This window comes from Spea bombifrons, chromosome 4 (genome assembly GCF_027358695.1).
Source record: "Spea bombifrons isolate aSpeBom1 chromosome 4, aSpeBom1.2.pri, whole genome shotgun sequence".
Classification (NCBI taxonomy): domain Eukaryota; kingdom Metazoa; phylum Chordata; class Amphibia; order Anura; family Pelobatidae; genus Spea; species Spea bombifrons.
The window spans coordinates 84,293,706-84,305,720 of record NC_071090.1 but is presented as its reverse complement, the minus strand read 5'-3'; the positions used below and the strand labels follow the sequence as shown (position 1 = coordinate 84,305,720).

Here is a 12,015-nt window from a genome sequence, read left to right as displayed (position 1 = left end):
TTCAGATCAGGTTATCAAAACACTAAAAACAGAACCTTAAATGCATATTGTATAGATCATCTATCAGGGGACAGAAGTTCCCCGGGAGGCCTGATTCACTGGTCAAGAAAGAAGACACTAAAAGCTGACAAAAACCGAAGTAAGAAGACAGAAGACGGAAGACTGAAGAAGATGTGTGTAGTCTGTATTAAAGGGAACACCTTACCTGCGGACAGACTCCTTCTACAGCATCGACCACAATGATAGAGCCATCGCATAGGCGGACTGCAGTTGAGACTTCAGAAGAGAAGTCTACGTGTCCAGGAGAGTCAATCAGGTTGATGAGATATTCTTCATCGCCTAAAAGATTACACCAATATACACATGATTTTATAAAATCTCAGGTGTAGGTGGAATGAGAAGATGGTGCGTCACTAGAACAATAAGCACTAAACATCACATATTACTGACTACAGTGAAGGACAGCTGGTTATAGTACCAAGCATAATACAAACATAAATAATAAGTCATTGAAGTATATCAGTGAGAGTGATCACTTTCTTTATAAGTTGGGTTCAGTTACACACATGTATTATACATATCCGGGGCAAATGGTTAGCTAGTCAACTATCACTGTGCAACATACAGCATTAGTGAAAGCACAGATCTTGGTCTTCACCTCGCATATTTGTACATTTGTATTCAAAATTTGCCATCAAGCAATCGTGTCAGAAGGGCACTGACAAACAACAAAATTATTAAAACAAATACCATCTTTGTACTGCAGGGAGATAGCGCTGGATTTCATGGTTATCCCTCGGATTTGTTCATCTTCTCGACTGTCCAAGTAACGCAACTGCAATAAAAAAAAATCTAAATCTGTAAGATGAAAAAAATAACATTGAAAGGTTTATGTACACACAAAAAACATTTTCTAATGTTCATTATTGAAAACAAAATTACCTTCCCTGCTAGCCGACTGGAGATGATCCCGTTGCTAGATATAAGGCAGTCAGCCAACGTTGTCTTGCCTGTTTAAAGACACAAGAACACCGTGACACATATGAATGCTATGTGTGGTTTTATAACTGGCACTTGGTTGCCAAATCCACAGCCTATACCAGATAACTTACTTTTTGTACTTTTTTTCCGTATTTGGTTGGGCTAGGAGTATACTGTTTGTTTGTTTACAAAATCTCTAATTAATCATATAACAATCCGTAGAACGAAATACAGAAATGAATAAGAATTGGAGTTTAATTTCTAACAAATTTCACTCATGAATCCCTTTCTTTTCTTTTTCTTTTCCTTCCTTTGACATTGTAATATTCTACTGATGTAATTCAGATTTGTGAATAATATGTTTAAAAAAATTTTTTTTAAATAAAATAAAGAGGAAAAAGAAAGAAAGAACACCGTGACAGTTTACCAAGTAAAATTTAAATGTATTTAACAGGCAAAAATCTTAACAGCTGTAGTCCTGGAGTCATCGTATATACACCAGGAGTTTGCTGGAGAGCTGAAATTGTATTGCTGTGCTAATGGGGGCCACTAACTTTACTTTGACCTTTAGTTCTAGAAGGCTACAGTTTTATTTTAAATCCATAGTGGCTTCAGAGAGCATTAAAATCCCTAAATGTACCTTTACACCTGGCATCAATGGAAACAAAAGACTTACCATGGTCAACATGAGCCAAAATACAGATATTCCGGATATTAGCAGTCTTCTTCCGTAGGGCAACAATTTTCTCCAAGCTTACGACTCCCATTGTGTATTCCCTAAAAAGACAGCTCGTTAAGTGGCAGCTGTGGGTTATGTAATTAAATTGCATGTGACATCATATACAAATAAAGAATATCTTACAAAACAATGTCTGAAATATTTATTTATTTATTTTTATTCGTGCCATTATATTCCACAGCGGTGTACAATGGGTGCATAGACAACAAGTGGTGTATAACATAACAATTTGACTTACAGAAAGAACAGGTAAGAAGGGCCCTGCTAAAAAGAGCTTACAATCTAGAGCGAGTTGGGGAATGTCAAAGAAGAGGTAAAAGTGTCACTCTTGGGGATGGCCCAGGCACACTAGTATACGTATTATCCAAAAGGAGGAGAGGGACTATGCCAGGTGAGCGAAAAGAAGATGAGAGGGAGGTCTTTAACCCTTAAATTCATGGGCGTCCATAAAGAAGTGGGGATTTCTGAAGGACCGAAGGCAGGGGAAAGACAGATAGGTCGGGGAGGTTATTCCAGAGGGTAGGGGATTTTTCCTCTTTATTCTACGTGTGTGAGACACTTATAACTAAACTTACAAATAACAATAGCTGCCAAACACCACAAAGTCCCTTAGAACAGTACATGTGCCCGCAAACCACATGCAGCAGCCCAGCCCACGTTGACAGCCAGTGTTTCACTTACCCTATATGTATAGATCTGTGTGTGTATACGGTATATATTTACGAGCACTGACAGCCCTGCTGATCAGCTCCAGTCCATGTGCAGCCCACACCCGGAAGTAAACGAACTTTTCGCGTAGTCCTTTCACCCCGGCAGGTGACGTCATCGCGCAGCCCTCGGGCTTGTTCACAGGACGCTCGGCTGTTGCTAGGTGACGGTCTGCGTGCCTGGATACAGAAAACCTTGGGAGAGAGTGTGACACGGTGCGGAGACCACAGCCGGAGGGGAGACATGAAGCGTAAATGTATCTGCGAGATCTGCACCTGCGGGTAGGAGACGGCAGTCTGGGGGGCATTCTTTAACACATTAAAGACTTTAACTAAGCTTTAACAAAATCTTAGCTAAATAACCCGAATATGTAGCACTCGGAATCTATATTTATCAATGTGATACTTACATTAATAATAGTGTAAAATAATACATATGGGTCTTGGCAGTGGTGGTGTATTAGCGCATTTGGAAATAGTCCTTCTGAGTGCGTGTTTGAAATAGTTAAACCCACCAAGTTGTGGCATCAAATATTTGCCCACATGTCACCTGTATGACACCTTCCATATTATTATTATTATTATTATTATATTTATTATTTGTGAAGTGGGGAGATACAAACATATTATTAAATAAACATAAGACATATTAATACTGACGTTGTAGGGGTCCTTGGGATTTCATATATACTTAAGTCACATACATTAGTACTCGCTATATGCCCCAGTCACATACATTAGCACTCTCATATATGCCCCTGTCACATACATTAACACTTTCATATATGACCCAGTCACATACATTAACACTTTCATATATGACCCAATCACATACATTAGTACTCGCATATATATGCCCCAGTCACATACATTAGTACCCGCATATATGCCCCAGTCACATACATTAGTACCCGCATATATGCCCCAGTCACATACATTAGTACCCGTATATATGCCCCAGTCACATACATTAGTACCCGCATATATGCCCCAGTCACATACATTAGTACCTGCATATATGCCCCAGTCACATACATTAGTACCCGCATATATGCCCCAGTCACATACATTAGTACCTGCATATATTCCCCAGTCACATACATTAGTACCCGCATATATGTCCCAGTCACATACATTAGTACTCGCATATATTCCTCACTCATTATTGTTAGTACCGCCAAGTCTATTAATGAATGTGATTGAAAAAAGAGTGGTTAAGGCATTATGTCAATGGTATTCCTTTTATGGGAAAAGAAAGTCAGAGTCTGATGGAAACATCAAACTATTCATTAATGGCAATACTTTAGTGCAGGGGTAGTCAGTAACAGGCTTTGTGGAGGACATTTCACTAAATGCAACACTCTCCCACCCACCCTCTTCCACTATCCTCACCCGCCACTTCATAGAAATTGATGGCCTGACTTAATACTTGCAAACCTGTGTTTTGAAAGGGGGTTACTCCCTCTTCACCTTGTCCTATATCGCCAAGACAGGATTCTTTTCTTCTTGACAGTCACTATAAAGAAATTACCATTGGTGATAGGGTTGCCATATTGGACATTTCTTCCAGGACACATGTTTCTACATGTTGCTGACCACCACCTATAAATCACTCCTTCATAAGGAAGTGCATACATTCGGTTAAGTCATTGATTTCTTTTTTGATTTTATACACATTCCCATATTCTGCAGGGATCCACTGTAGGTGGAGGTCAGGAACATGTAAGAATGTAAGACATGTCCTGAAAGAAATGTCCAATATGGCAACCCCATGCACAAACGTGGTGATGGTCAAGCAGTACAGCAGATTCTCCATCCTCTCCTGGATATATAAGAGATCAGGGAATATTAAGCTAGGCTTCTCAGCTTCTCTGAAATGGTTGGTGATAGTAGCAGAAGATACACGCAGAATTGAGAGGAGAGCATTACATTTGATGCATTTAGTGGAGTGAAATGTTCTCCACAAAGCCTGTTTATGATTACCCCTGCTTTAGACTTTCCTACCTCATAAAACAAATACCAACCATTGATGTAATGCCGTACGTGCTAAACAATAATGCAAAGTTAACAGATTTGGTCATAACAAAATGAATGTGTCCTCGGTTAACCTGCTCGTAAATGCCAAGCAGAACATGACATTCATCTAATGTAGGCCTGGGGGATTCGAGACGATCTCACTGTCCTCTGTTGTATGCAGATTGATTCACATCCATAGGACTCATGCATTATTCATCAATTGTTTTTATAGCGCCAACATTTAAAGGACAGGCATTTGCTGAGCTGGACAAAGTATGATACAACCATATTGGCTATATTTATCAACCTAAAAACGGATTAATTCCAATGTGACAGTTCAAGCAAATGAATCCCTGGGAATGTTTTAAATAAAATTACAACCTGTAGCTTGTACATTTTGTTTGTCAATCAGTGTACTTATTTTGGAGGTATTGTGGTTATTAAATTGTAATAATATTAAGTATTATATATACTTAAGAAATATATGTAAAGGATAAATACTAAAATGACCCATATGTATGGATTAGAATTCTGTTACTAGTCCATCTGTGTTCAGATACTTAATCTCTGTTGTCCAAAGAAAACCACCATTGGGGAGGAGTGATTGGCCTCATGTAAAAGTAAGTGGGGGAAGCTCTAAATGATGATAGAGCGACCTTGCTCGTGGATGAAATTAGTGGTCTCATAAAATGAAGACAGGCCTCTAAAGGACATTATAATCTACTAGAGGCTCTGAACGCTCTGTGCAAGATCTGTTTATTGTGCTTGCAAGTTCTGTCCTGGGGCTTTACCCTCGTGGAGTACCCGACATGCCAATTTAGGTCAGTTTCCTGAGTTTGGTTTTGGGTAATTTGGATGGCTTTCATTACTGAACACAAGTCGCTACCGCTACTGGAAGGGCAAGGGAATTCTAACATCTATCTAGAAGTAAGCAGGATGCACAATAGCTCTGCATCTCCTAAACATGGCCAAATATAACGCGCCATATTAGTGAAGGCACAGTGTGATAGGAAGTGAGGTGTTAGAAGTGCCAAATAGTCATTTGCCTGGGTAAACATATCCTAAAGTTCTTTCATGACCATTATTGTTTTAAAGTTATATTGTAATCACAAATAAATCTCAATGTGAAACGGCACATGACTCACTTACAAACAGGGTTTTATAGGAAAGGGATGAACCTGTAACTCTCAACATGTTGTCAATGCCACATATAAACTTAGTACAGGGAGGGCTGAGTAACTACGGGTTGATGACCCATGACCTACGGTGGCCTGGTGGAAGTCAAACTTGTTACAATTCAGGGGACCTATAACTTGCAAGATGATTGGTTGCCTGGCAGCGTTACCTAGGTGTGTACACAAAGCTTACAGTTTCTAAGGACATCCCATACAAAGCAGTTGTCGTGTGCCATTTGTCTCAACGAGTTTTCGTGTAGGGTGGTTCGAAGGATTATAAGGTATGATGATATTTTGCCTTTGTAAATAATGTATGTTTGAATTGTGTTACCTAGAACAAGAGGAAATCTAGCAACATATTCTTGAGCAATGTTTGTTTTAAACAAGAATAAACAAAACTGTATCCTAACAAATACAATGACAACCCATAGCATTCTTTTACATTTACGCTACGTTCTACAACAGGCATTTATATAGCGCTTTTCTCCCAGTGGAACTTAAAGTGTAAATATATATATATATATATATATATATATATATACTTTATATAGCCACATAATTGGACAGTAAAAAGTTTTCCCCCAAACTTTGGGTCTAATGTTCACTCACCAATATAATATTAAAAGAGTTACAAGTGCACCACAGTACCCTAATTGTTACACTGGTATAGTTAAGTTACTCATATCCAGCAAATGTATTAAAAATAAGACATATCGTACCATCAATGTCCAGTAGAGGGCACCATACTCAATGCCTTTACAATAACCCTTGGATACCTTTGGTTGTGCAGTAGGGACATGTGTGTGTGTATTAAGATTGTTTTTATGTTATCAAAGAATGAGTGAATTATAGCTTCTTTAAGCAGCTAAGTGTCAGGCATTATATTATGTTGGAAATGTTATTTGTATTTTTTTCATTTTCTATAACATTTGTCTATTTAAATGTATTAAATGGTTCTACTTTATACATTATTTCCCGTGTTTTGTCCTCCAGGCGCCACCATTGCCCCCACGCACCTACAATGATTTTTGAAAAGTCTGAAAAGCCCTGTGTTCTCACTGAATACGTGGAAAAATACCCACAGTATGATCTTGTGCAGCCTCCTCAAAGTATGAAGCCCAAGCAAGAATACCAAGGAAACCGTGGAAAAATTGAAGGACTAACAACCTTTAAGTAAACCTATTTGATTATTATCAGAAAAGGGAATATGCAGTATATAAAATATATTTTAGCATACACATATCTAAACTGTAAAATAAACCTATGACAGAGTTTCATTGAAATGCTTAATCTGCTAGCCGATCAAATATGGTGGCCTAAAATACACCAAACTTTGATGAATGGGTTATATGGAAATCCCGTTAAATGGTTTTTTAACTTAGAGATCAAACCTTTGCTAATTCAGCCATACCTAAACTCACAATTAAAAAGCTGCATGTTTTTTTGCTGACACTATTTTTTATTTGGACCTAGAGTTCAAATTCCAAAAATTAATAAGTCCTTGCAGTCATCCACCATGCACACTGACTGACCCCAGGAAAATGCAAAGAGTTGAGTGTTAGAGGAGCCATTAAGATTCACTGGGTGCTGCTCATGTTTGTTTTTATGAGGATGACCTCAGAGTAGACCATCAATGTCCAAAGTGGAAAAATTCAGGCTAAGACAGGATTCAGGGTCTATGTATACAGAACCAAGCTAAAGTCAGGGATGACAGAGACGTATCAAGAAAAGTAGTATCACTATAGCACAATACATACCTTTCAGAATGATGATGAATCTTCATTTGTGTCCACTAATAGGTAGGACAATAAAATACAGCATGTAGGCTCTGTTTACTTAAGCGACAGAAATTCACATCGGTTAAAATCGGTTTCTTCATTTGACATTGTCGGGGCCAGACTGGCCTACTAGGAAAGAACCAGAAAATTATTTCCTTACCACTTTGGCGCTTGCACACTGTACAAGGAAACTCTCTTTTTCGGCCCATGTTCCTGTTTTCCCTGGGCAGGAAAAGAGAGACTCCGATCACACTGTGTGAACGCCACAGCTGTAAGCTGCAGGCCAGCATTAGGCTGCTGTCGAGCCGCATAGACATCAACGCGGCCCCTGTATGGTATGAACCAGAGAAATCTGCAGGAGAGGTAAGGGGGGTGCAGAGAGGATGAGTGAGTAAGTAAATGGCTGAATAAATGTAAAAAAAAATGCGGCAGAGGTGGCACAGGCAGGTTGTTTAGGGGGCAGAGGTGGCACAGACAGGCTATGTGGGGGACAGACAAGTTTGGGGACAAAGATGGCACTGCGGGACATGTTGCTTGTGAAGCTGGGTGCCTCTGTGGTTTGCAGTTATGTCCCTGTTGTGGCATGTGGACACATGAGCCCACACAATAAAGTGCTGGTGTCCAAATGTTTTTAGGGCTGCTTTTCATTCCGTGTCCAGCCCTGAACATTGTTTAATTTTTTTTTCACATGAGTAGTCAAAGCTCACATCAATAAATTCAACATTTTAGGCTGATTGCAGATTTAATTGTACTGGAGAGAAGGGAAGTTAGATACTACTGGGTGTTTATAGCATCTTCTCAGAGCTAAAACAGTAAGGAAGTAAGGGTAAATGTTCTTAACCTGATTTTGATGGTTATCTCTTACCTTAAACACTATTTTCCTGTTCCTGCATATTTCAGGTCAGATTATCTCCCATATGATGTTGTAAATCGACCTGTGCGTGCTCATGAAGAATACAAACCGAAGCCGGGCCACATCGACCTTGAAACAACCTATCATAAGGATTTTAATCCCTACAAAATACAGCCTGTGGCACCGGTGCACCCAGTGGATCAGCGGAAAATGAATGCTGGAAAGTTTGACGCTAACCCCACATATAAAGGTAGGTCCACTGGGGAAAAGAGCTTTTTCTTTATAATACTTTTTTATACGTCTTTGCCAGTGTTTAGCTGTTGGGCTAAATGAGCATAAAGGGAGTGTCTGGAGTTGCTTTTTATGTTTCACCACTTCAGCTGTGGACTGCAGCTTACTAAGTGCAAAGCTGGGATTTGTGGGAATTATAGTCCACAGCATGGCCAAGCCTTGTGAGAATTATATGAGTGCATCATTCTTTTTCTATAGTATGGTATGTTAAAAAGAGAATTGTGTACTGTATGCATGTGAATGATCATGTCATTCATGTGTGTTAATGTACAAGAGCGTGTAGTGAGCAGCTAGTAAGTGTCTTAATGTAAGTAAGTGTCAGTGTGTGTGTGTAAGCTGGCAAATGAGTATGCTAGTTTGGATGCATGTGAATGAATGTCAGCTGGGGCCCAAAGTCCTAAATACTAGGTGGTTATTCACAGGGTTGTGGAAGCCTTTTCTGCAGCAGAACCTCTTGGGTAGAAAAATGTGCATCTATATTCATCTGTTAAGTTATTTTTATTATCCAGTAAAAGTGGCTGAAAGAGTGCTTGTTTTGATTAATAATACCTACCCCCTGTTTCACATACGACACTTCAAGCATAGCTTCCTATTTTAAGCCATACCTGGGAACTCTCCGGGTTTGCCCAGAGATTGCCGGGTGAAGCACCGGTTCTCCGGGTCAAGACGCGAATCCTCCGGGTCGCGGGGGCGGGATCTTGACACTCCCCGCTCCCTGTCCATTTTCCCTTTAAATGGGGGTGTTTCCCACTGCCGTCAGCAGGACCTCCCACTGACGTCACGGGACCACCTGTCAGTGGGAAGTCCTGGTCGTGTCCCGCAAGTGAAGGCTCTGGGTAGCCTTAGCCCAGAAGTTCCCAGGTTGTAAATACAAACCAAGGGAATATACTCTATAAATATACACTAATGATAATGTTTAATGGATAATTGTAAACTAAAAAATACGTGGTGGTTTCCCTTTAAATGCAGCCTTAGCTACAATATAATATACAATAAAGCTACATTTCCTCTTATACCATTTTTTTTTTTTTAGATGATTTCAGACCTTGGGATATTCAAAAAAGGGAACTTGCAAAAAAGGAAAGAGTTTATCAGCCTCCAACAGAGAAGTTTGGTAACTCCACTACCTTCCAGGATGATTTTTTTCCAAAAGATCTTATGCCAAGAGAAAGCTTTAAGCCATCAGGTATTGCCAAGCTTAGCGACATTCCTTTTGATGGTACAACCAACCATCGTGTATCCTACGTTCCATATGAATTGGAGCCAAGGTTTGCAAGAAAGAAGCAAGAGTATAAGCCTAACAGCCAACCGTTTGATGATCTTACCACTCATCGAATCAACTATAAGGGTGCCCCGGGAGAGATAACTCAGAGCTACAAACCAGAGGCTGGTAAGGTTGGTAGCAGTGCACGTTTCGAGGGAAGCACTGAATTCAAAGATAGTTTTCAGCCTTGGTCTCTTCCCTTGCACCACGTTCATAAAGCTGAAGAGTATGTTCCACCCAGTACTCACATGGCGCTAGATACTACAACTCACACAGATTACGTCCCGCACCAGTTGAATTTTGTTGCCCCCATCAGACCTGTGTCCCACGGAAGACGTAGCAATGTACCCTTCCAAGGCAATACTACAATGAAAGAAGATTTTAGAGCGTGGGAAACTGGTCGTCAACAAATAATCAAAAAAGATCATCAAATCCCAAAGCCATGTGGAAAATTTGAAGGTTTAACTACATTCAGGTCTCATTACCTACCCCATGAGATCAATCCAACTCAAAGTTACAAGCCTTCAAACATGCCTCTCCGGAGTTCGGCTCCCTTTGAAGATGGAACCATGTATCGTTCAGATTATACACCCAAGAGAAATGAAATCTGTCCAGCAAATTATCCATCTCCACCTGGCTACATATTTGAAAATATTGATAATCGAGGCCACAGAATGTTTCGGAAGATTCTTACTCCAGAAATGAATGCATTTTCCAAGAAAAATGGAAATAGCGCTGCACGGGCTATTGCTGTGATGTCTTAAAACAGAAAGATTGTATTTTACCAACTGATTATTATGTAACAATACTACTGTAAGCATCGTAGTTTTCACCAATTAATTTTTTTTTCTCACTTTTACTTTCTTTACTCTTAAATGCTAGATAAGTGAACTCTTATAGCATATATTCAATACCAGCAAATAAAACTAAACTAGATTTGCTTGATGTGTGTATTTTTGGCTGTTGCTTCTAGATATTTATAAAAATTGAAACCTAAATTGGCATTTGTCCACACATTCACGAGTGCCCTGTGACTATCCATTTAGTCTTGACTGAGGTATATTCTATGGAAGCATCATTGTGCCAAACAAACTGGTAAAAAAAGGCAAGCACCTGAAAAGGGCCAGCCGTTTAACAATATCGAGAATATGTTACCGGTAACTTTATAGATGCACTATACATTTTCATGCCGACAGATAAAAAAAACATGATTTTGCTGTTATGTTAAAATAAGGCTAATAATTAAAAGCCCTATTAAAATTAAACTATTTTTCTTAGTAGTCTTATCTACCCTTACATTCCCCCCCCAGGATTTCTCCCCCCTATCCATGTTGTAGCTACTACTACTACTGATACTCTAGATCTAAACATATGGCCTATTCCCTCTCTGTTTTTGTTATTTTTTGGTATTTAACCCCTTAAGGACAATGGGCGGTCCCTAAACCCATTGAAAACAATGCATTTTGAGCCCGTACATGTACGGCCTTTGTCATTAAAGGGTTAAATAAAAACGTAGGTTTACAGAAAGTTAGTCTAAATCCGGCTAGTGTAACGGCCAGTATTATCTAGTTCTCAAACATTGGTGCCAACAAACTAAAGTATTAGCGAGCAATGCAACGATATATAATAAATTCACCATCTCAGGATTTCCAAGCAAAAAGTGACAAATCCAAATATTTTCTTCAGATCTGTTAATTCATTTTATTTAGATTCGTATGTATCGCTGTGTTCAAACTAACGCAACATAATTAAAATGGTGGCGGTGTTAGATGATTGAATCTCAAAATAAAGTATGACAAAAGCGTTTGCTTGATTCTTTGCCTAAACGATCATTACACCGAATAAATCCCATTTTGTAAAGTGAATATTCTATATTTAGGACTACTGCTAACTGACCAGAGCAGAGAGCCAGGCATTGAGAGTTTCCAGAAGTCCTTTCTGCTTGATTTGGCGTGTAATATTTTAGCCTCTCTGTCAGGATCATGGGTTGGGAAAATGAGGATGTGGAACTACAATCAACCAACCAAATGTAAATCCTTTGAACGAAGCCAAGCATAACACGACTGTCATTGCCTTCTCCGAAACACAGTCCGTAGAAAATTACCAGTCACCCCACAAAGACAGAACACGAAGCCTGTGTTTTTATTAGAGGGGAGAGTGTCGAGCTTAAAGGAAATTAATTCCTTTGCTACTTGTGGTATCTTTGGCGCT

The 12,015-nt window shown here is 39.4% G+C and overlaps 2 protein-coding genes across 2 annotated transcripts in view; one reads left to right on the top strand and one right to left on the bottom strand.

Annotated features, from left to right (window-relative positions):
- EFL1 (elongation factor like GTPase 1) overlaps positions 1-2,462 on the bottom strand; it is a 95,381-nt gene extending 92,919 nt beyond the window's left edge. Inside the window, exons 1-5 of the mRNA XM_053465438.1 lie at positions 2,402-2,462; positions 1,658-1,758; positions 943-1,010; positions 751-835; positions 206-339 (exon numbers count right to left, since the gene is read on the bottom strand). Of these exons, the coding sequence (XP_053321413.1) occupies positions 206-339; positions 751-835; positions 943-1,010; positions 1,658-1,748 (378 nt within the window). The 5' untranslated portion in view covers positions 1,749-1,758; positions 2,402-2,462. The remainder of the gene's footprint in view (positions 1-205; positions 340-750; positions 836-942; positions 1,011-1,657; positions 1,759-2,401) is intronic.
- A 141-nt stretch (positions 2,463-2,603) lies between these two features.
- Positions 2,604-10,749, top strand: SAXO2 (stabilizer of axonemal microtubules 2). The gene is made up of 4 exons (XM_053465439.1): positions 2,604-2,709; positions 6,612-6,791; positions 8,297-8,499; positions 9,574-10,749. The coding sequence occupies exons 1-4, from the start codon at positions 2,672-2,674 to the stop codon at positions 10,566-10,568; spliced, it is 1,416 nt and encodes a 471-aa protein (XP_053321414.1). The 5' UTR covers positions 2,604-2,671; the 3' UTR covers positions 10,569-10,749.
- Positions 10,750-12,015: the final 1,266 nt, after the last annotated feature.

What these genes read in the sequence shown, in the direction of transcription:
- SAXO2 (XM_053465439.1), top strand. Translation starts at nt 2,672, where the DNA reads ATGAAGCGTAAATGTATCTGCGAGATCTGCACCTGCGG. An exon ending in GAAGGACTAACAACCTTTAA is followed by an intron (nt 6,792 to 8,296) that starts GTAAACCTATTT and finishes TGCATATTTCAG; the next exon opens with GTCAGATTATCTCCCATATG. An exon ending in CGCTAACCCCACATATAAAG is followed by an intron (nt 8,500 to 9,573) that starts GTAGGTCCACTG and finishes TTTTTTTTTTAG; the next exon opens with ATGATTTCAGACCTTGGGAT.